This window comes from Lampetra fluviatilis, chromosome 64 (assembly GCF_964198595.1).
Source record: "Lampetra fluviatilis chromosome 64, kcLamFluv1.1, whole genome shotgun sequence".
Taxonomy (NCBI): Eukaryota; Metazoa; Chordata; class Hyperoartia; order Petromyzontiformes; family Petromyzontidae; genus Lampetra; species Lampetra fluviatilis.
This window is the reverse complement of record NC_136338.1, coordinates 1823317-1848263: the sequence shown is the minus strand read 5'-3', so window position 1 is coordinate 1848263 and position 24947 is coordinate 1823317. Positions and strand designations below refer to the sequence as shown.

Genomic DNA, 24947 nt, shown 5'->3' with positions numbered 1-24947 from the left:
CTGATCCCTCCGCCCCCCCCCCCCCCACGTGCTGCGTGCTCCTTCCATGATTAGCGAGAACTTTTACAAACCAAGGAAGGGCCCCCCTCGTTGAGACAGACGCCGATCGATCGCGATAGTCGGGGGGTTCCCGGCGGCGCTCGCGGCAACGAGAACCCTCGCAACCAACAGACCCCTGTGCCCCAGCGGCCCTGGCAGGTGGCTTAACAAGCCTTAGAAATGCGATGAACAACAAGGCAGAAGTAAAGTCAAGTAAAGTAAAAAAAAAAGGTACAGGCACGAGCCAAGCTGCAATTTCCTCGTCGTAACACCGCTGGCAGAAGCCGCCTCCACGCGAGGATGTTTGAAGAAATTGCAGCGCGCACAATTTACCCTCCCCACCACCACACGCACCGAGCTGCCCATTCATATACCGCCGGTTTGACACAAGCAACGACCTGTAACCGTTGTCTGGACCGCCGCGCCGGGAGATCCGATTAAAACCGGCGACCTCTGGGATTGCAGGTCAAGCTGCTCTGCCGACCGTTAACACCACCGCGGCTGTATTTCGCTCCCCCAAAGTAAAACGAGTTAGTACACTAAATGATTATTATCATCATCATCATCATAATCGATACACTTCCACGTGTGGTGGGGGGCAGCTACGTCTGCCATGGCACCAGACCGCGATGAGAGAGTGCAACGCATAACACTGTCGAAAGTCGTGGGTAACGACACAGCCTTTCCGCCAGTGTCCAAGCACGAAAAATAAGAATGGGTTCTACGCCTTTCTGGCAATAAAACCGGAGTTGTGTTAAGATGTTCACACCCACACGGTACTTGTGGTGAACATTCAAACGAACGTGGCTCGGATAATAACACATGGGGGCATTGTCTGTGAAACTGATTGGCTTACATCAGAGACAGCGGCCTTCTTTAGGGCCCAGTCTCACCGCCAGTGTCACGCCAGAGAGCAGTACAAGGAGAATGCACTCAGAAAATTAACAACTCGGGGTGAGCAGCTACAACACGGGACCTTTTTGCCATCATCAAAGTATGAAGAAACAAGGAGAGTTTTTTTACGCTTTCTGGCAATAAAACAGGAGTTGTGTTCAGATGTTCAAACACCAAATAGAGGAAACCTTTTACAAGTGAATCAAGTTACTGCAGTAGCCCCACACAGTACCTGTGGTGCACATGCAAACATAACATGGTTCTGATCATAATTTCTGGGCATTGTCTGTGAAACTGATTGGCTTACAGCAGAGACAGCGGCCTTCTTTATGGCCTAGTCTCACCGCCAGTGTCAGACCAGAGAACAGCGCCAAAAGGCGACACACCGGTGAGCATGGGCCATGAATAAGGCTGCTGCTGTCTCTGCTGTAGGCCAATTAGCGTCAAAGACAATGCCCATGTATTGTTATCAGAACCATGTTTGTTTGCATGTTCAGCACAAGTACTGTTTGTGTGTGTGTGGTTAATGCGGTAACTTCATTCCTTCCGAAAGGTTTCATCTATTCGGTGTTTGAACTTCTAAACTCCTCCTGTTTTATTGCCATTCCTGCCAAAAGTCGGCGAGTAAACCTGCCGCGAGCGGTCTGAATGGGCGCGGCGTAGGTAGGCAAGCGAGACGTTAAATAAACTAAAAACAGAACAAAAAGTCGACGCTTACACCGACGGCAAACACGCAAACTCCGGCTGAGCCAACGAATAAAGGCGGTGATCACCGCATCATCGCGCGGCTCCTTCGGATGTGCGTCTGCGGCCGTCTGGAACGCTCTCTCCCCTTCCGATATTTAGGGAGCCACTGGGAGCTATGCAACTGTTAAATCGTCTTCTACATTGACAACATCGTTTCTTTCAAACTGCAAATTGTGTTTAGTTTGTGGTCCTTCTCCCCCCACCCGCACCGCCGTGTAGCGCGGTTGGCTATGTACGGTGGTGCCAAGAAAAAGTTCAACATACAGACTCACACAGAGACCCATAGACTCACGCAGAGACCCATAGACTCACGCAGGAGACCCATAGACTCACACAGGAGACCCACAGACTCACACAGGAGACCCACAGACTCACACAGAGACCCATAGACTCACACAGAGACTCAGACTCATGCAGAGACCCATAGACTCATACACGAGACCCACAGACTCACGCAGAGACCCATAGACTCATGCAGAGACCCATAGACTCGCGCAGAGACCCATAGACTCACGCAGAGACCCATAGACTCACGCAGAGACCCATAGACTCACGCAGAGACCCATAGACTCATACACGAGACCCATAGACTCACAAGAGACCCATAGACTCACACAGAGACCCATCGTCTGTCATCTTTCTCCCGCACCTCCAATTAGCACGGTTGGCTAATGTACGTTGGTGCCTAAGTAAGTTGAACATTCACACGTAGAGAGAATGGAATCGACTTTGCGCGACCCGTGCAATCAGCGGGCATGGACGGACGGACGGTTGGACGGAACGAACGAGGGGCGGCGAAGGAAGATGCGAACGAGCGAGATGGCCGTGCGCCGGTCTGCCACCTCAACGTGTTGTCCTCTAGTATATAAAGACCACGTGTTAATTCTAACGGCCGTCCGATTGATTTTTTTTAGATATGCATATATATGTGTGTGTGTGTCCCGTCAACTATAAATGCGACCCTGTGGAAAGGTGGCAATTTCACGGTGATGAGCTTTTGTTATATTCATGGGATTTCTAATAACACTGTGACGCACGTAAAGAGCAACGAAAAGTGTGCAGAGTTTGATTTTAAAAAATCAGGGGGAGGTTTAGAGAGGGCGCGACGGGGGGGGGGGGGGGGTGGGGGGGGTGAAGAAAAAAATCGATCAGAATTGGTGCCGTCTGTGCTCAATTAGCAACGAGAACGAGACAAACGCAAACTAAACACGCGATTGAAGACGACTTTTTAAGGCCGAAAATGTGGAGAGGATTTCCCCACAACTCTGTGGCTATCGCCTGACGATGCCGGTTGTTGTAATCACCGGCGAAACGCCACGCCACCTCGAATTGTAAACGTCGCTGTGGGTTTTCACTCCCACACACAACTGGTGTGTGCCGTGCTAGGAACGAATTGGCCACGATATGTTTATGCGACACGAACCTTCACTAATTGGCCGTGTCGGGTGGTGGCGGGCTTAACGACACGTTTATATTCACGCGATCTAACCACCCAGAACACCTCTATTCTAGGGGCAGTGTTGTCGAACGTGCTCGGGAGGTTTTTGTACGCGATTGCAGTTCATTGATGTATCATCTTAACTAAAAAAACACAACACGTGCACCCGGATATCCGATTTAGAAAATTAAAAAGAATTACAAAATGAAAATCTGAACCAAACACGCACGATCATCAAAAAATAAGAACATTTTTGCACGTGCCGTGCAAAGCCAAGAGTGGCCGGTGCCTTTGCAGGAGGGCGCGAGCGACAGAGCGGAAAGCTTTCGACCGCTCGTCACGAAGCAACGTGGGCAACAAAAAAACACGCTCAAGAAAACCTCCCTCCCCCCCACAAGCCGTTTGGTGTCTGAAACAAAAAACCAACGAATCCCGCAAAGACCGTTTCGCCAAACCGGGCGTCGAAACGAACGCGGCCAGTGCCGTGCCCCGTGGCAGTGGCCGTGCCGTTTCACCGGAACCGTCGAATCGCACGCACGGAGACCGCCCGCCTAGGACAGCCGCCCTGCTACGTCACCGCCCCCCCACCCCCCGCACTCCGCTTCAGTCTCTCTTCTTGCTCTTGCCCTTGCCGGCGTTGGGAGAGGAAGCCGCGGCACCGCCGGCCTTGCCGCGGGCGCCACCGCTGCCGCCATCGTCCGCCCTGCCGCGCTGCTTGGCGCCGGAATCTCCGCCGCCGTTCTTCCGCGCGTCGCCGGCGCCGTGCCCGCCGCCTGTGCCCGGCTTGTCTCGCCCGCCGCGTGCGCGGCCGCCAACCGAGCCGCCGCCGGCCGCCGCCGCCGGGTGCCGCCGCGGCGCCAGGACCCGTCTGAAGAGCGCCGCGAGCGCCACGGCCGCCACCGCGGCGGAGAAGAGCGACCAGACGACGGTGGGCCCCGTGTGCGGCTCGCTGAGGGCGCGCGCGCCGCTCAGCAGCTGCAGGATCGGCGACGCAGAATCGCCCTCCGGCTCCTGCCTCGGCTTTCCGCGGTCCTGGTGGGGGAGGGGGGGAAGGGGGGGGTGAGGGGGGGGAGAGACGGACAACAAAGACGAAGATCCCCCGTGTAGCCTTTGACAGACTGTCGGGGCAAGTGCTGTCAGCGAGCAGCAGATCGCGTGGTCGGTGGCCACGCACGGGAGCCTTTGTCTGCCCAGCGATGGCGTTCACACACCGCACCCGGCTACTCGTTTAAGGCCGCCGTCGGTTGGGGTGCCCATGTGGGTGCCCCTCTGGGTGCCACCGTGGGTGCCGCCGTGCCCCCCCCCCTCCCCTCACCTTGAAGTCGTGTTGCCGGAGCACGGCGTCGAAGGTGGGGTCTCCGAGGAAGACGGCCGGGTAGAACTCCGAGACCAACTCGCGGCGCCACCACTCGCCCGGCATCGACCTGTGGGGTTGGGTGGGGGGTGGGGGGGGTGGGGGGGAAACCCGCCGGGGTCAAAACGCTGCCGCGACCCCCCGGGGCCACCACGAGGTCGATCGCCTCCGGCGCGAACGTGGAACGCGACGTCAAAGTCCGGCACTCCGGCGAGCAGCACCCGCCCCAAGCAGCCCGCCGAGGCTACGCACAGGAGGGGGTCTACGTCTCTGTGCGCGCGTGCTCACCCGTCCTTGTCGGGGCTCGTGTAGGAGTACTTGTAGAGCTGGGCTCGCAGGAAGGTGGGGGGGGCGGTCGCTGAACGGGTAGCGGCTCCTGTCAACCTGCAGCAGGCGCTCCACTGGCGGCGAGGGATAGAAGGGGGGCACGCGCGTCAACGCAAGGCAAAGATCGCCCACCCCCCCCGCCTACGAAGGTGGGCACGGCGCGGGGGGGGGAGATGGACGTCACCGCCTTTCGTCTCCCGAGCGGCGATGTTGACACGCCGCTCCGGGTTCAGGTAATCGTCACCGACGTCGGCGGCCGTGAGCGGTGACCACCGCCTTTATTCGTTGGCTCAGCTGGAGTTTGCGTGTTTACCGTCGGCGTAAGCGTCGACATTTTTTCTTCTTGGTTCTTTCGGTAAAGTCACGTAGAAGGGAAGTAATAAAATAATAAAAATAAAACATAATAAAATAATTCTCACGACGTTTCGGCCACAACGCAATGTCGGGGAGACAGCGTCTGAATGAAACACCACCACGCTTGGAGAGTATATTTAAGCTGGGTTGGAAGGGGGGAAGGGCGCCTTGACAAAATAATTTGCATATCAAGAGGAATTTAGCATATTTATGGGAAATGCAGGTATGTGATTAGTACTACTTGTGAAATGCGTAGGCTTTTTGTTTGATTTTTATTTTATTTAACGTCTCGCTTGCCTACCTACGCCGCGCCCATTCAGACCGCTCGCGGTGGGTTTATTCGCCGGCGTTTGGCAGGAATGCCAATAAAACAGGAGGCGTTAAGATGTTCAAACACCGAATAGATGAAACCTTTCGCAAGGAATGAAGTTACCGCATTAACCACACACACACAAACAGTACTTGTGCTGAACATGCAAACAAACATGGTTCTGATAATAATCTAAGGGCATTGTCTTTGACACTGATTGGCCTACAGCAGAGACAGCAGCAGGATTCGCAGCGCGATAACCCACACGCACAAACGACAACGGCCGCCATTCGCCACTAAGTGCCGGTGACGTCACCACGGCATCTGTGCCAAGCTAGGTGCACTTTGAGGCCACGTGAAGAGTCAAAGGCTCTTTGGCGGGAGTTCACAGGAGGCCCAGGGTTGACCGAATGACACAAAAGTATACAAAGACAAAAACAAAGCTCCCCCATATAGCCTGTTACAGGCGCTACAGACTGTTGGTGCAAGTGCTGTTATAGCGAGCACCTATGAAGGCCGGAAACGGCACACGAGGGGGTGGGTGGCCAACACCACGCCCGGCCTTCTTCGTCTCCCTAGTGGCGATGTTTACACATCGCACCAGGTACTCATTTGAGACCGAGTCGACGTAGGGGAGGCCCATGACCGGTTCACATAATCGTCACCGGTGTTGGCCGTGAGCGGGAATCGAACTCGAGTCGCCGGGTTCATGAACAAGATTACACACACACACACGCGCGAACGAACATAGGCCCCACACAAAGACAAATACGTGTAGATTCACAGCAGAGGTCGCAAACGGGTTTTGATTCCTTACCCGTACCCAGCCGCACCAGGGTCGCAAACGGGTACCCGTACCCGGCCGGGTACAGGTAGCCGGGTATCGGGTAGGGTACGGGTATCGGGTACCCGGTTGCGACCTCTGATTCACAGACACACACACACACAGATGCATCAAGGACAAAGATCCTGCCTACACCGGACGTTGGGGCAAGTGCTCCCAGCGAATGGCAAGGCAGGGCACGGGGGCACGGCAGGGCGTGCGCCATTACCGTTTGGCTTGCCCTGCAGCAGGCGGTAGAGGAGGCTGCTGAACCAGGGGCTGTGCTGCTGATCCCCAAGGGCGGCGAACCACATCTGCCAGTCGAGGCGCGGCTGGTGGGGCGCCACCACGGGAGGCGCGGCGCTCACGTTGCCCGGCTTGTACATGAACTCCAGCTCCTGGCAGCGCCAACACACGCAGCCAAACAAAAACGCCGCCGCCGCGGGAAACGACAACTGTCACGGACAACGAGGACGCCGCCGGCGTCACAGCCGTACTACAACCGCTACCAACACCGCAAACACAATCATTACAACCGTACTACAACCGCTATCAACACCGCAACCACAATCATTACAACCTTACTACAACTGGCTACCAACACCGCAAACCACAACCATTATAACCAAACTACAACCGCTACCAACAGCACAATCATTACAACCGTACTACAACTGCTATCAACACCGCAACCACAACCATTACAAACAAATTACAACCGCTACCAACACCGCAACCACCTCCATAACCATCACCACAACCACCACAAACACCATCTCAAAGACCCCCCCCCCCCGTGTAGCCTTAACAGACTGTAGGGAGAAATACTGTTAGCGAGCAGCACCTAAGAAGGCCGGCACAACACACGAGGGGGGTGGGAGGCCAGCACCACGCCCTGCCGCCTTGCTCCAGATCACACACACATACAAAGACCCCCTCCATATAGCCTTAACAGACTGTTGGGGCAAGTGCTGTTAGCGAGCAGCACCTATGAATGCCGGCACAGTACACGAGGGGGGTGGATGGCCAACACCAGACCAAGTCGACCTAGGGGAGGCCCAGGACCATTTCCGATAGCGTGTTGGCTGTGAGCGGGACATGAACTCGGTTCGCCAGATTCGCAACGCAGCTTGCTAATAATGGCACAACCACAACCACCACAACAACCACCACCACGGCAAAAAAACACAAGCACGTCCGCCAGCCGCGGCCATCGCCCGCCCATTCATCACCAACCCCCCCTCCCCCCATCCCACACCGGCTCGCGCACCTTCCAGCCGCCGCTCATGCTGTGACTGCCCTCGATGACGACCTCCGGGCGACCCCCGACCCCGGTCATGCGGCGGAAGAGCCCGTAGGATCCCGTGAGGTGCAGGTGCTCGAGGGAGGAGTGGGCACGACGCACGCCGGGCCACAGGGCCGCATGAGCGTCCTGCTGCAGGTACGTGTACGGCACCTGGTGGGGGGGGGGAGATGGGGAGGGGGGGCACACGGAGAGTGACGGTCGCCACCCGCGGAGCCAGCCGAGCTAGGCAGGGGAAGGGAGGGCGCGGCGCGACCGTGCGCCGGGAAGTCCCGGAGGGTCGCGTGGAGCTTCGGCGCAGGTCGAAAGGACGAAGCCGCCCGATCGATTCCGAGGCTGGGCCACGGACAGGGGACGCACTTGCACGCGGTGTGGTGGGTGGCTAGCACCACGGAGAGGCGCGGTAGAGGGTACAGCTGGTGGTGGATCTGCCGGTCATCTCGGTCGGTCAACCCATGGCTCCTGCTGGGTCTGTCCCCGTGACCTCCTGTCAGCGAGCCTTCGACACGTCGCGTGGCCTCAAAGTGCACCTGGACTGGCACAGGTACCGTGGTGACGTCACCGTCACTTGGCGGCGAATGGCGGGTATTGGTACAGACTGCTGGGGCAAGCGTCGTTATCGCGAGCAGCAGCTATGAAGGCCGGCACGGCACACGAGGTGGGGGTGGTGGGGCTAGCACGATGCCAGGATGCAGTCTCCCCGTCGGTGATGTCTTTACACGCAGCACGGGGTGTTCATTTATTTTAAGACCAAGCCGACCTAGGGGAGGCCCATGCCCGATTCAGATACTCATCACAGAGGTTAGCCGTGAGCAGAAATCGAACTTGAGCTTATCAGGTTTCGTAGGGCAGCGCGCTAAACACTTCAGCCACTGGTCTTGACACGCACGCGCTCGCCCACGTACACACGCTCGCCCGCTCACGCTCGCCCGCTCACGCTCGCCCGCTCACGCTCGCCCGCTCACGCTCGCCCGCCCACGCTCGCCCGCCCACGCTCGCCCGCCCACGCTCGCCCGCCCGCGCTCGCCCGCGCTCGCCCGCCCGCGCTCGCCCGCCCGCGCTCGCGCTCGCCCGCGCTCGCCCCGCTCACGCTCGCCCGCGCTCGCCCGCGCTCGCCCGCGCTCGCCCGCGCTCGCCCACGCTCGCCCGCGCTCGCCCACGCTCGCCCACGCTCGCCCGCCCACGCTCGCCCACGCTCGCCCGCTCACGCTCGCCCGCTCACGCACGCACAAGCACGCTCGCCCGCTCACGCTCGCCCGCTCACGCACGCACAAGCACGCTCGCTCACGCACGCACGCGCACGCACGCACGCGCACGCACGCGCACGCACGCACGCGCACGCACGCTCGCTCACGCTCGCGCACGCACGCGCACGCACGCTCGCTCACGCACGCGCACGCACGCTCGCTCACGCACGCGCACGCACGCTCGCTCACGCTCGCTCACGCACGCACGCTCACGCACGCTCACGCACGCACGCTCGCTCACGCACGCACACGCACGCTCGCTCACGCACGCACACACTCTCGCTCACGCACGCACACACGCTCGCTCACGCACGCACGCTCGCTCACGCACGCACACGCACGCTCGCTCACGCACGCACACACTCTCGCTCACGCACGCACACACGCTCGCTCACGCACGCACGCTCGCTCGCGCACGCACACACGCTCGCTCACGCACACACGCTCACGCGCGCTACTCACCAAGCTGATGGTGAACATCCCGGCCGTGGCCAAGAGGAAGATGGCGCACTGAAGCGTCGTCCAAAACTTCCAGAAGAATCCACGCTGGCACGCACAGCTTCCATAGCCAGACCACCCCGCATACACGCACGAGCACACACACGCAAACAAGCGCACACACACACGCGCACACGCACAGGCCCACACGCACGCGCACACACACACGAACACAGGCACACACGAACACACACAGTTAACCACCTTGCATCAATAATTTTAGGGACCGTCTGTTGTCTACATGTGGTCTGGGACTTATGTTGTTTTTGTAGTTGTTTTGCTGCCTTGCCCATATACATGCAATTTGTTTATCGTTGTAACTTGCTGACCCACCCCTACTGGACAGCTGCGAAAAAAAAGAGCTGCATAGCTCATCGGATTAACCCCCTGCAGTCTAAATAGAAGTTTCTGATCATGGTTATGACGCAAGCCCAATTAGCCGGCCAGTGGTGGCTACGCTGCTGCACAGGGCTGCCTGTAACCCAGCACTCTGGAGACAGCGGCGAAGGTTGGTGGGTCACGCACAGATGGGTTGTAAACCTCCCCTTCCTGTGGGCGGCGAGGAGGAGCCCGTACCACAGCTTGCCAGAAGGCGGACTAATCTCGGTTACATCTGCAGGGGATAGAGCGTTGCTCCCTCGCACACGTGCCGGTTTTATCCGGACGCGTGTGCCGAGGGTGGTGGTTCGGGGATGGCCTTCATCCAGCAGTAGATTGAGCAGGACTACCCAGGAATGCCCGACCAAGCCACAGTAGTTTTACAGATTAGTTTTACAGGGGGGGGAGGGGCGATAATTTCTGTGTCGTTTCCAATCGAGTAATTCGCGGTGTAATTCTTCACATTTGGGAAAACCCGTAACCGTGACGCCAGCAAAGCAGACGGCCGCGTAACCACCGGAGTCGAAAGGGGAACCTCTGCGACAAGCGTCGAGCGGGCGACCGCGAGGCCTTGTCGGCATCGACGATGACGATGATGATTTTAGGACGACGAGTGCTGTTAGCGAACAGCATCTATGAAGGCCGGCACGGCACACGAGGGGGTGGGAGAGGCGCGAGATGGCAGCTCACCGGTAGAGTGCTGCCAAAGCCTCCCATGCCAGCGACACGCCTCCGATCCACATGGTGATGGGCACGGCATCTTTGAGCCAGGCCATGAAGTCATAGTAGGTGAATCCTGCAAACGCACGCAAACCACCAATGTGCCCCCCGTTGTAGCCTTAACAGACTGTAGGGACAAGTGCTGTTAGTGAGCAGCACCTATGGAGGCCGGCACAACACACGAGGTGGTGGGTGGTGAACGCCATGCCCGGCCGCCTTTGTCTCCCCATTGGCGATGATTTTACACACCGCACCACACAGATAAGAGACAAAGATCCCCAGTATAGCTTTAAGACTGCTGGAGCAAGTCCTTTTAGCGAATAGCACAACCTATGAAGGCCGGCACGGAACACAGGGGGGTGGGTGACCAGCAGCACGCCATGCCGCCTTTGTCTCCCCAGTGGCGATGTTTACACACCGCACCAGGTACTCATTTGAGGCCGAGTCAACCTAGGGGAGGCCCAGGACCGGTTCAAATAATCCTCAGCCGGTGTTGGCCGTGAGCGGGAATCGAACCCGGGTCGCCAGGTTCGTAGCGCAGCGCGCTAACCACTACACTACCGCTCCCCTCCAGAACACATACATACAAAGACCCCCCCCCCCCACGTATAGTCTTAACAGATTGTTGGGGAAAGTGCTGTAAGCGAGCAGCACCGATGAAAGCCGGCACGGCGCACGAGGGAGTGGGACAGAGGTCGCAATCGGGTACCCGATACCCGTACCCTACCCGATACCCGGCTACCCGTACCCGGCCGGGTACGGGTACGGGTAGCCGTTTGTGACCCTGGTGCGGCCGGGTACGGGTAGGCCGTGAGTCACTGGTGAGTAACCGTTTGTCACTCATTTCCCAACGTCTTGTCTCTTCTCACAATTAAAGTTCCTAGAATCAACCCACCCGCGCCTGCAACATGGTTTCATCCCAGAGGTCGCAATCGGGTACCCGATACCCGTACGCGACCTCTGGAGTGGGAGGCCAACATCACACACACACGGGTGAACATCACTCACTCACCGATCTTCGACTCCACGACGCCTCTCTCCCAGTCCACCTTGAGGTTGAAGTAGGTGATGGCCCAGAAGGCCAGCGTGCCGTACACGCCTAACTCTGCCAGCCACGCCAGCCGGTCAAACCAGGGCGACGCCTGTTGACCTGTCGTGCGCACGCAAAGACGTCCCCCGCTGTTATAGCGAGCACCCATTAAGGCCGAAGGGGCGGCTACATAGGCGCGCGTTTGTAGGCCTGGCCGGATGGGTAACGTGGCCCAAACCCAAAAGGGACTTCCGTCACGATTCATCATCGATTTTTCTGGGTCAGACTGCCATGCTAAGTGTAATATGCCGCGTGGTAAATCCTTCTTAAGTCATCGTCGACGCAGCCAAGTTGTCACGTGATAAACAAAGCGTGGACAACGTTTTGTTCACATTTACGCGATCTAACCCACAAAAAACTAACAAAAAAGTAACCTGTCTTATCGGGGACAACGTATTTCTGCACTGAGCACCACCTGGCGGTAGGTAGTGTTGGGGAGAGCGACCCACAAAAACGTCCGTTCATCGCGTGACAACTTTACTCAATGGCCACGCCGAGCGCAGGTGGGTGTACGATCCCACCCAGAAAAACGTCGACCAAGGCATCGTGACACAACACTGGTCGCGCGTGAAGACCCGGGCACGCTCGCGCGTCGATCATCACGCCCCGCCTCCCCGCGTGAACGAACGATCGATCACTCGTCCCGGTCCGTTTGCGCCACGCGCGACACGCGCCCCACACACCCTTGAGCTGCTGGGACGCCGCGGCGGCGGGGGGGCGACGCTGGCGCAGCAGCCACGAGGCGTGGCGGTCGTCCAGCAGGGACAGGCACAGCACCAGCGTGAGGAGGTTGAAGAAGTTGTAGTTGCCGGTAACAATGATCATCAGCTGGAGCAGGACCTGGCGACGAGAGACACGCGTGCGCGCGCTTGCACGTGGATTTATGACGGCCGACGACGACGGACGATCAACAGCCAAAGACATTGAGAGCTTGGGGAAGTTTCTGTGCTTTGGGTGCCGAAGCAACTGAAAGTCTGCGGCTGCGTGTGGCAGGCTGTGGGAACGGTAGACACACGGCGGCCCGTGGCTGTTGTGGTCACGGTGGTGTGACGGTGGCGTGACGGTGGTGTGACGGTGGTGGCGGTAGCGACGGCAACGACGACTGCACCCTAGCGGGTGAGGGGGTTGTGGTGGGGGGGGGTCCCTCGAACTCTGACCTGCGCGTAGAAGGAGAAGATGCGCACGCGGCGCAGTGGGCAGAAGAACAGCACGGGCACGGGCACTTCGATGGCGTAGGTGGCCACCACGCTCAGCTGCTGCACCCAGCCAGGGAGGTGGTGGGCAAACCACGCCGCCGGCGTGGGGATGCACTGGCTCTCGTAGTGGAAGTTCAGCGCTGCGGGGGCAGAAAAACACCCACAGATTCGCACAGAGACCCGTAGATTTACACAGAAATGTATAGATTCACACCGAGAACCATAGATTCGCACAGAGACCGTAGATTTACACAGAGGAGTTGGAGGAGGAGGAGGAGGAGGAAGACTAGCAGGAGGAGTTGGAGGGCATCTCTCACCGGACAGCGTCCACCACGTGGGGCATCGGCTGGTGAGCTTGACGACCCCCGACGCGAACATGAGACGGAAGAGGAGCCAGCGCAGCAGCCAGAAGGTGAGGCCATCGTGCGGCCGCTGGGTGGCCGGGCGCCACTTGATCAGCCGGAGCGGGGCCACCAGCATCGTCAGGAAGCCGGTCTCCAGCAGCAGGTTGTCCCTGCGGGGGGGAGGGCGACAGCCGATGGCGCAAGCGGCCGCGGTCACAGTTCGCCGAGCTCTGTTGGTTTCCGGTTGCCGAACAAACGCGTTGCGAGGTCGCGCTTGTTACACTCGCACACAAAATGCGCGAGTGAATCATCACAATGCCTCGCTGATCTCGTCATGGAGCATAAACCACCACGCCAACTCAGTCATCCTTGCAGCAGCAGCAGCAGCGGCGGCTTTTGGCTGGCCGTCAAACAAAGATGGTCACCGTATCGGGAGGTGCTTTCAGGTGCGCTGCCGCGGCTGTCTGGAACGCTCTTCCTTCCGATATTAGAAAGCCATGCACTTCTAAACTGAAAACCAATTTCTTTAGAACTGCTTTTTGTGTTTACTTTGTTGTCTTTCCCCCGCACTTCCGATTAGCACGATTGGCAACGTACGGTGCGAAAGAAGTTTAACGCACGTACGTACATAGCTGCGTGGGACAGTGCAACGCCCATCGGATCGAGCCGTCCTCAGCTCGCAGTCCGATACGCGAGATAAACTCACACGCACACGTTGATAACACCAGGGCCTTAAAGGTAAAGCGATAATAGGTGACGGTTCGGGCAATGACCCTTCTTCACAGCGCACAGAGAGGACAGAGAGACTGTGACCCGGTTTTCTCCGCGGTAAATCTCTAATAGCAACGCGACAGTCAACTAAAGTTTACATCCTACTGGATCATCCTAACGAGAGTTACAGTGCCCTCTCTTCTCGTCACGGACAGACGGAAAGATGGAGACGATGCATAGACGTCGCCGTTGACAAGCGTAATGACAAAATATACCATACAAATTACTTAATTCATGCTCAAGAAGTGATTGAAGAGTATCGATTTGGAATAAACGTTGTACTCACCACTGGAAATAAAGGAACACCTGTCCAACCTGTGGGAGAATGAGAGAAAAAACATTGAAAATCAATCACAAAGAAAGATATTATCACTGTGAAATCGCACCAACCAAAATCCTCAACAATCAGGAGTTACGACCTCCTGATGCTATTCTGAATTAAACATATGGCCTGTTCAGCTCCTCTTTGTGCATGGCTGTTAACGATTAATGTACAAACCAGGAGACACAGACATGTCCTTTCAGGGGGATGCCATCTGGTTTAAATAAGAGTTTGCACTGCAATGACCACGGAATAATACTTTCATTTTATATCGCATCATTCTCACGCCAACAGCGTCCCACAACGTTGTACATTTAAGCAACATGTCCCGCAGTTTCAACTGCAGCGCCGGGAGAATGAACGCACACGCACGAAGACAATCCAGGGCTGGCGTTGCGACGCAGTGCGCATCGAAACCGGCGGCCCGAGTTCAACTCCCGGTCATGGCTAAAGTCGGCGGCGAGTGAGCGGTGTCTCCAAAGCTGGTTCTGGGTCTCTCGCGCCCTTCACGCAACCCACGCCGACCAGTGCGGTAAAGTATGGTCAAAAACGCCAAAGACGCGTATGGCGTGCGGGGGGGGCCCTCAAATAGCCGCAGTTCAACATTAAGGGCTGGACATACTGTGGAAGTTAGCAGGGTGTGGGGCTGGTGAATGGTTCCCGGTGAACTCTGGGTAGATGGCAGACAGGAACACCGCAACCCGCCTCACCCTACCACCTCGTCACAAGGGAGTTCAACTGTGACTATGAATACTGGGTGCTTCAAAAAAAATAGTTAACACTTCTGAGAAATTGCAACAACACCATGAGACATGTGCTGCTTCCGGGCTCTGTAGACCACCTGGAGAAGATCCCAGGCACGCGTTGACAACGATGGCAAATAAGTGGGAGACTTTGTCTTTTTGAAGCTATTAACATTACATTTGTTATCGTGTTCTATTCTAACATTATCCGTTCTTTTTACATGAAAAACGATAGTCCCATGTAAGTGTTAGCATTCTTTTAAAGGACCCTGTGTAGTAAATATATGAAGCCATCTGGCTGACTTAGTACTCAGCCGACCGTTACGATGTGCCATGAATAATGGCCATTGCCTGAAACGCCACCTACTATGTACTTTTTCTTTTCAAAGCCACAGTGATATTGATGAATGTGTCGAGGGTTTTGGGGATGGTTTTTATCTATCCACTACTCTGCGCACGCACTCTGCCCGTGTCCTTAAACGTCCCGTTATCAGCACTTATCAGCATTTATGTCACCATTGCCGAATGGAGAGAGGAAAAAAAACACAACCGATAAACTCCGCCACACCAATATTTGTGTTTAAACATTGCAGTGGGCGGGGGCGGGGGGGGGTAAGTGGCTGGCACCCATCGCTTGCCGCACCTGGTAGAGCGACAGGTAGAGCACCCAGAGGCACAGGAAGGTGAAGGCGTCGCGCATCGGCTCAAAGACCATGGCGGCGAGCGAGAGGCCTGCGCCCAGCAGGCACGCCAGCTCCATGCCCTGCTCTACGTCCAGGCCCAGGCGCGGCGCCAGCCACAGCAGCGTGGGGCGCTCCCACATCAACTGCGCCTCCGGCTTGCCCTGGGGGCTCAGCTGCTTGCGTGCGGGGAGGATGCCCTCGCGGCCGTAGAGACCTGCGGAACGATTCGAGAAGGGGGTCGGGTCGGGTTCAAGGGATGCTGCGGCGGTGGAATGGTCGAGCGGGTTGGCAACCTCAATCAGCTTCTTGGTTCTTTCGGTAAAGTCACGTAGAATGGAAATAATAAAATAAGAAAAATAAAACATGATAAAATAATTCTCACGACGTTTCGGCCACAACGCAAGCGGAACAGGTCTGTCGAGAAGACAGAGTCTGAAGTGAGAATTATTTTATTATGTTTTATTTTTATTATTTTATTATTTCCATTCTACGTGACTTTACCGAAAGAACCAAGAAGATGAATCCCTGCAGTCACGAAAGCTTTAAATCGAAATTTAACCTCAACCAGGTCAAGGTTCGTATAGCCCCAGCGGACGGTGTTTGGCCTACTCTTCCACGCTGGCCAGATCGCCTTAACGAAAGAGGTGGGAGCACCTACACTGTACCCTGCCACGCACGATAGATTCGGTGTGGTCGCGTGTGTGTGGGGTACCCGGGTACACTGCAGGGTGTGGACAGAGGTGGAGGATTTAAGCGACATGTCCGTAGCTTCAACTGCAGCGCCGGGAAAATTAAACAAATCGGCGACCCATTGGATTGCAAGTCCAGCGTGCTGACTGCTACACGACGACCGCACGTTGCTACCTCAACGCTGTAGCGTAAATTTCACTCCTAATTCCATATTCCAATTGGCACATGGTAATAAGTTGAAAGTTGCCCATCTGGAACTCTCATGTACGTAACGGTTAACATCTGGCCACCATGGGCTGGATGTTAACTACCTCGCCTGGTATACTGGAGGTCATGGGTTCGATCCAGACCCCAATGCCTGCTGTATTTGTAGTTTGCATATCTCGCTCTCCCTTCCACGTAGATTTTCCTCCAGGTCCTCCGGTTTTTCTCTCCACATTTAGAATCAACATGCATTTAGAGTATTTAACTGATATACATTTCCACATGATAAGCCACTTCGTTGAGCTATCATTTGTGGCCAGGTCGATTCTGAAAAAGAAAATATATAGCTCAGTGGGTCTTACCTGGTAAATAAAAAAAACAATAATGTACAGCTGAGTTTAACAATTATCACTCCCGTGATACAAATATACACGCTTCTCTCCGAACCCATAATATTAATTTATAATTAAAAATCCAAAAGCTAAAAAAAATTAATGTGTGCCCACCAAAATTATGACCCGCAAGGGTGCGTGAATTGGTTATTTCAGTCAAATATAACCGAGTGAACGATAATCATCCAGCGTGACGATGACTAAGACTGCCCAACAATACTATCATCATCATCTACCCACCAATAACATCAATAGCACAAATACCATCGTCACCATCTACTCACCAATACCATCAGCATCATCTACCCAAAATCATCAGCATCCCACCATCATAATCATCAACTACCCACCATCATCATCATCCCACCATTAACCGTCATCTACTCACCAATACCATCATTATCATCATCTCCCACCAATACCATCATCGACTCACCAATACCATAATTATCATCGTCTCCCACCAATACCATCATCACCATCATCATCTACCCACCAAAGATCAAACAGCGACGTCATATTTGAGGAGGGGGGGGGTCTGACTTTTTGTGACGCCGTGTGACGAGGGGGGGGGGGTCGATTGTAACGAGACGAAATTAAATGAGTTTGACTGAAAATAATTGGGTATCGTCTGGACTGCATGTGTGTGTGCTTATGAACCAGATTTACAGAGTTCGCCGAATGGCTAAGCCGATGATGATTACTGTATTCATAACCAAGGGCGTTTGTACTGAATCTCTGGCTTTCGTGAGTAGACTAAGCCCAAGAGAAGAAATGATGACCGTGTCAGCAAAGCCCCCAAACAATTACTCCAAAAAAAAAAACCTCAACGGACTGCAGTCGGATCGTGCCGAGACTAAAACAAAATGAGACCTACTACATTAAAGATCCAGTCAATTACAGAGGTCGCAACCGGGTACCCGATACCCGTACCCTACCCGATACCCGGCTACCCGTACCCGGCCGGGTACGGGTACCCGTTTTCGACCCTGGTGCGGCCGGGTACGGGTAAGGAATCAAAACCCGTTTGCGACCTCTGGTCAATGACCACGAGGACTTGTCGACTACGTTTAATAAGATGCCTACCTAACGCGACACACCAATTCTGAAATTCACAGAGGCAAAATTGCTTTGAATCACGAGCTAGCAAATTCTGAAATTCACCGGGTCCCCCTCCCCCTATTCATTTCACTCACACGAGCCAGTGCCGGAACCTCAAAGAAAATTAATCGCATTTTAAACTCTCTCTCTCTCGGCCATTAAATCATCATCACCATCATCACAATCCAGCCCCCGTCGTCGTGAGTTAACCGAGTAATTCGCCCACCCCGCAGAAAGTTACGGCAAACACATCTTTAGGGCCCGCGAGGAGACAATGCCCACGAAATTGCTGCAAAGCAGTTCCAATTCCTCCCCCCCGTTAGAACGGCCATATGGGATGGATGGATCATTTGGGCTCTAACGTAACAATGCTAAACAAGGGGGGGGGAAAAACGTGCATTTTGCAATACAATTATTATAAAAAATAAAATACTCGGCTCGTATATTCGCGCAATGTCATTGCTAAACACATTTTTCTTTGTTAAATCGACTCTACAATAGAATTTCAGCGGGCGGGCGAACGGGCGGTCAGAGCCGGCCCATCCATGGGCGAGACGCTCCACCTCCCTCGGCCGGGCAATCTATCCGAGCACCGGTGAAGGCCGCAACCCTCGGTGCGTGGGGTGGTTGTAATCTGGCTCTCTCCCCCTCCTCTCCCCCCAACGTCGTCTTCGTTTTACCTGGGATCTGCACGTAGAGGGAGGCGAAGGCGAACAGGTAAATGGCGCCCATGCCCCACAGGAACATGTGCCTGGCGAGGTGAACCTCTCCCATCGTGAAGCGGTGTTGGTGGTGGCGGCTGTGTTGCTTGCTGGAGTCCCGAGACGGCTACGTGGCTTCAAGAGCCCCTCCCCCCTTTTCTTTTTGCCCCCCCCGGAGGAAAAGAACGCGAAGTGAAAGACGCCCTGGGGGCAATTCGAGAGCGCCGAGCGGCAGTTGGGCGGGTGAGGCGAACCGGGGACCAGGGTGGTGTTAGAGCCCCCAGGGCGAGTTGCTTACGCAGAGGGTTCGTGCGGGCGGTTCGGCACGCCTCGGATTCAAATTACGTTCGGTCATTCATTCGTTTGTGGGTGCGTTTGTGGGTGCGTTTGGGATTTCTCGTTCGGTTGTGGGGTTCGTTTGGGATTTCTCGTTCATTTGTGGGGTTAGTTTGGGATTTCCCGTTTGTTTGTGGGTGCTTTGGGATTTCTAGTTTATCTGTGGGTGCGTTTGAGATTTCTAGTTTGGTTGTGGGGTTCGTTTGGGATTTATCGTTTGTTTGTGGGTGCGTTTGGGATTTCTCGTTTGTTTGTGGGTGCGTTTGGGATTTATCGTTCGGTTTTGGGTGCGTTTGGGATGTATCGTTTGTTTGTGGGTGCGTTTGGGATTTCTCGTTCGTTTGTGGGTTTGTTTCGGATTTCTCGTTCATTTGTGGGTGCTTTTGGGATTTCTCGTTTGTTTGTGGGGTTCGTTTGGGATTTCTCGTTTGTTTGTGGGGTGCGTTTGGGATTTCTCGTTTATTTGTGGGTGCGTTTGGGATTTCTCGTTTGTTTGTGGGTTCGTTTGGGATTTCTCGTTTGTTTCATTTGTCTTCATCATTAGCTCTGGTCCATTAGCTTTATTGCGGTGCATTGCCATAATTATTTGTGGTTTATTGACTGCGTTCGTGTGGGTATTATGGCCCAACATTCAATGGGGTTCATTAATCTCATTCCTTGTGCTTCCGTTATTCATTCATTGCGGTCCATTGACCTAATTCATTCATCAATGCCTTCGTTCGTAAATTCATTCACGGAAAGATACGTGCAATATTGATTCAGTGTTTAAATTACATGATCGATTCCTGAATAATTGAATGACTTGTAAAATTATTTCTTCCATGAATAAACTAATTAATGCCTTAGTGAGTGATTGTATCGATTAATTCGTGGATTAAGTCATCGATTAATTCACGGCTTAAGCTATCGCTTCATCATGACTGATTTTTGGTTCGATTAATTCAGACATGGATCGATTATTTTATGCATTCTGTATGTATACGATAATTATCATTTAATTGAAGAATTCGCTAATTTTATCACTCAATAACCATTAATTCTGCCTCTTGCGTATTAATTAAACTACACCATGAATGATCATTCATTACAGTGTATTATTGGTGATTGTGTTCATTCAGTCTTTGACCGAATCCTCGGATATGCACCTAATCTCTTGCCAATATTAAACAATATGGTGATGCTGCTGATGATGATGATGCTTCTTTGGCAGCTGTAAAAAAAGTAACAATACACAAAAACCCAACAGATGTGGCCTCAAAAGCAAAACGACATCATAGGCGACGTTTCAGGCAACGATTCTTTTGTCATAGCACTTAAATACACTGTAGTCTCATCGTACATTTGAAGAGCACAGACAAAGATCCCACGTATAGCCTCAGGCCGTTGGACCAGCTGCTATTAGCAAGTATCACCAATAAAGGCCGGAACGGTACACGGGGTGGGGGGGGGGGTTGCCAACCACGCGCCTGGCCGCCTTTGTCTCCCCAGTGGCGATGATGACACGTCGCAATGATTTTAAGCGCTGAGTCGACCTAGGGGAGTGCCCGGAAACCGGCTCAGTATAATCGTCACTGGTGTTGGCCGAGAGCGGGGATCGAACGCGGGCCCCAGCTGGGTTTCGTAGCGCAGGTCACTGAGGGACCGTCCATAAATGACATCACGCACTTAGGGGGGGGGTGGGTCAGACATTTGTGACGAAATGTGACGAGGGGGGGGGGGGGTGAGAAATGTGACGTCACATCAAAATGCGCAACTTTAAATAAATATAGACAACACGTTCTAGTTAATTAAATATACTTTTTAATAAATGTTTTCTCCTACAACATCAGAGTGCAGCACCACATTAAATACGCACTACAATGACAATAGTTTAAAGCGATTAGAAGCATGTTTTATTTTTGGGGGGGGGGGGGGCAGAGCTTTGTGACGTCATATTTGAGGAGGGGGGGGGTCTGACTTTTTGTGACGCCGTGTGACGAGGGGGGGGGTCAAAAATCGTCCAAAATCGCGTTACGTCATTTATGGACGGTCCCTGACCGCTACACCACCGCACCCCGCAATGGCAAACGATACGCGGCGCGGTGGCAAAGCGGAAAGGCGTCGGTTTCATAAACCAAAGATCCCACGGGTTCGAATCCCGCCCGTGCCTTGATCGTGTTTTTTTTTTTAACCATAAATTATCGAATAACCTCCCACCCTTGTCCAGCATCAATCTCTGCTAAATGTCCGCTCAAGTGAATTCCTCTCTTAATAAACCATTATCACGGGCAAGAGAGCTCCATGAACACTCGGTGTATCGGTCAGACCCCACTCACTGCCTCTCTCTGGATCTATCGCCTCTGGCTACGAGCATGTGGCTTAATCATTCTGCGCGCCATCAGCCCATCTGCTGAGCGTCGCTCCTCCGCCCTCCGTTGTTGCTGGAGGGCGACTGCCTCCAACTGCCCAGCAGCGTCCTTCACGAGCCTCCTCCTCCTCAACACAGAGGCCGATCTTGACACCGCTGGTACCAGTCATCAGCAAAGTCCACTCAGCTCTGCATCCTCCTGTACCACATCACTCCATCTCTTCTCCAGCCCATGCCGCGCCCGGTTAGGCCCCTCTATCCGGATAGGACTGTCCATAATCTCTGAGATCCTGGCGCATACACACACGTAATAATAAACACATTCCTGCGGAGGGAGCTGGTAGGAACGTTGGGTTGCTCGGTCAATGGCCAGGGTCAACGGCGGCGTGGTGTATTCCGCAAATATGGCCGACTGTGAGGTATTTGGAGTCTGCGTTTCTCTCTCTCACCAGCATCATCACGATGGCTAGGAGATGTTAACTCCCTTGCCTGGTCTGCAAGAGGTCGTGGGTTCGATCCCCACCCTGACGCCTGCTGCTGTATATTTGGAGTTTGCGTGTCTCCCTTCCCGTGGTCGCGTGGATTTTCCTCCGGGTCCTCCGGTTTTCCCCTCCACATTTAGAATCAACGACCACGTGTTTAGAGTATTTGGCTGCTATGAATTTCCACGTGATGAGCCACTTCGTTGGGCTATCATTTGTGGCCAGATCGCTTCTGAACAAGAGCTATAGAGCTAAATGGGCCTTACCTGGCAAAATAAATAAATAAAAATATGTTATAGTTTATAGTTAACTGTGGTCAAGCCGTTCACGCTTGTGGGTTGATAAGAGGTGGACGGAGGGAGAGATTTAAGAAACTTGCATCATCGTTACAACTGCCGCGCCTGGAGATCGTGGCGAAATAAGTGAGCTTTGTATAACAGCTCCAGTGCGCTGACCACTACAATCACGGCGGTTAATATATTGCAATGTAATTTATACATAACGTGTATAACTTCGAGACGAACGTTCCATTGCTCGCAATGTCAAAGCACCGCGTTGGGCTTGAATGTCAGGGCCAACGTCCCAGTAACGTTAGGGCCAACGTTCAATGTTTACTGGGAAACACGCCGACTAAGAAGACCCTTCGTAATCGTTTGTGACTTTATTTCAAGTTGTTAACAAGAAGAAGAACAACAACAAAAAAATCAACGAGATGACATTGTTTGAATTCCCGGCTGATAATACCATCCATAAGCCCCCCCAAAAAATCATCATTAATAATAATGATCAGTAGTAGCAGTAGTAGCAGTCGTACATTTTGGTATAGGCGCCATCCATTCACGAATGCGCTCTTTATCACAGACGGGTATAGTCTGTCAGCAGCAGGGGGGGGGGAAATGATGGGGTGATGTTACAATGTGGATTTAACCCAATTACTTATACTGTACATTTGTGAACAAGAGATTTGTAGCTCATCGGATTCCTCCAGCATAAATAAATATTCTCACTTCTTACTTAAGATCGCAAAAAAATGTGCATCGTGCCAATCCTTGGCAACAACATTCAGCCCCAATATAGGATCATTATCTATTACAGAATCGTAACATTAATAATAATATAATAAGCAACAATACATTACCGTATTCTCCCGATTATAACGCACTCTTTCCCCCATCCGCCCCCCTCTGTAGAAATCGCTACTAGGGAGACAAAGGCGGCCGGGCGTGGTGCTGGCCACCCACCCCCTCGTGAGCCACAGTGCGGGCCTTCAAGAGGTGCCACTCGCGAACCGCACTTGCCCCTAAAGTCCGTTGAAGGCTACTCGGGGGATCTTTGTCTTTGAGACCAGATTTGTAGAACTTTATTGACACCCCCCCACCCCCCATAACATTTTTTGGTCGGAGCTTCTTCTTATCTGGAGAATACGGTAACATCTTAAAATAACAAAAAAAACTGAGAAAATGTTAAATAGTAAAACGCATTAATAAATTACCCATTGTTCCACCCCTTTCCCCGTTGACGACGCATCTCCGATACTTATGTACATCTCAGATTCGTCCCTTACAAAGGCATTGTATTTGAAGGCATTGCCTTGTGTGTGTGTCCCCCCCACCCCCGTATTGTCCGCAGTAGAAACAGCCTCTGCGTCTCGCTCGTCAAGGTTCTCAGCCCTGCACTACAATACCTGAGAATAGGCGTCTACGTGGGGGGGGAGGGGGGGGCATACGGCTACGATGCTCTCTCCAGTAAACGTGCAGTGCAAAGAAAAAAAACCCCGTCTGTACAAGGAATTAAGGTGGGAGAGGAAGGAAATGTTGGTTGGTCGGTATAGAAGTCGGGTCCGGCTGTACGGAAATTACGGTAAGCCAGTCGATTCGCAGCTCGATTTCGAACGCACGTGTTGACGGAAAGGTGTTTTTGTCCACCAGTGTTTTGGTGGTGGTGATAGTCGGATGGGAAATGGATCAATTGCTATCATTTGTGCCGAATCTTATGGTCGTTTGGCCAAATGTTTCGTTTGTTTGTCCTTCAACCGCCCCCCCCTCCCCCCAGCTCGGCATCTCCGATTAGCACGGTTGGCTACGTACGGTGCGAAAGAAATTCAAAACATCTTTCCGCCAATGCATTATTTTCAACACGCAGACCTCCAATTCATATGTTGGCGGAACATAGGTTTACAGTTATATTTGGTGGGGGGGGGGGGAGCGGAATAATGCGAAATTGCCATTTGCCACCAAATGTCTGCACAAAGTGCCTTTCCACCAAGACGTAATGCAATCAGGCAGCCCGATCCACATACATTGGCGGAAAAGTGAGTTATGTCAATGAATGAGTCAGGCTCTCAACACGTCAAAGAGAGGCCCCGCTTCTGTCTCCCGAACTCGTGTGATTTTTTTTTTCAAATCCAACGAACATCCGGCGTTTGGGAAAAGGGAGACAAAGGCGGCTGAGCATGCACGGATGCTGGTTACACCACCGCAGATCACTGCGCAGGCCTTGTGAGCGTGTACGCGTGAGTCTTAACAGAATGTACATATATATATACACACACACGTGTAGCCTGAAGCTGGGTCCACAGCTGAGCGATCAATTGAACAACCCCAAATTGTTCCAGAAACCCGTAAAACTCAATCGCCCGCAACTGCTTTGTCCACATATGGGCGATTAGTTGCGGAGTAAGCACGTGGTGTCTGGGCGTGGCTAAGATGTCTGGTCACGCCCACTGATGCATAGCCCCGCCCCTTCTCCGTGTAGCTCCACCCCTACCCAACCCAGCCTCCGCCAATGTGAAGATCGCAGCGACCAATCACAGCCCGCACACGTGGCCGTGATGAATAACGTCAACAGATCGCTTGTTCACGTACTCGTACGTCATCGGATTTTATTTCTATTCCGTTCTGATGACATACTTCGACGTAACAGAACCGGAACAATAAAAAAACTCTAATAAAATAACTTTATAGGTACCGAGGCTCCTACGAGGCCATGCGGGAGGGCGCGTGGCACAGTTTTGACGCGAGCTATCGTAAAGTGCGGTCGTGTCGCTACATCTTCTTGGTTCTTTCGGTAAAGGCACGTAGAAGGGAAGTAATAAAATAATAAAAATAAAACAT

At 53.6% G+C, this 24947-nt stretch overlaps 1 protein-coding gene across 1 annotated transcript; it reads right to left on the bottom strand.

Annotated features, from left to right (window-relative positions):
- Positions 1-27: 27 nt before the first annotated feature.
- Positions 28-18807, bottom strand: LMF2 (lipase maturation factor 2). The gene is given in 15 exon segments (XM_078882313.1): positions 28-4150; positions 4434-4542; positions 4761-4822; positions 4824-4873; positions 6516-6684; positions 7557-7742; positions 9299-9395; positions 10403-10508; positions 11445-11582; positions 12206-12362; positions 12680-12858; positions 13036-13232; positions 14120-14148; positions 15542-15795; positions 18649-18807. Coding segments are annotated over 15 exon segments (2256 nt in total). The 5' UTR covers positions 18743-18807; the 3' UTR covers positions 28-3721.
- Positions 18808-24947: the final 6140 nt, after the last annotated feature.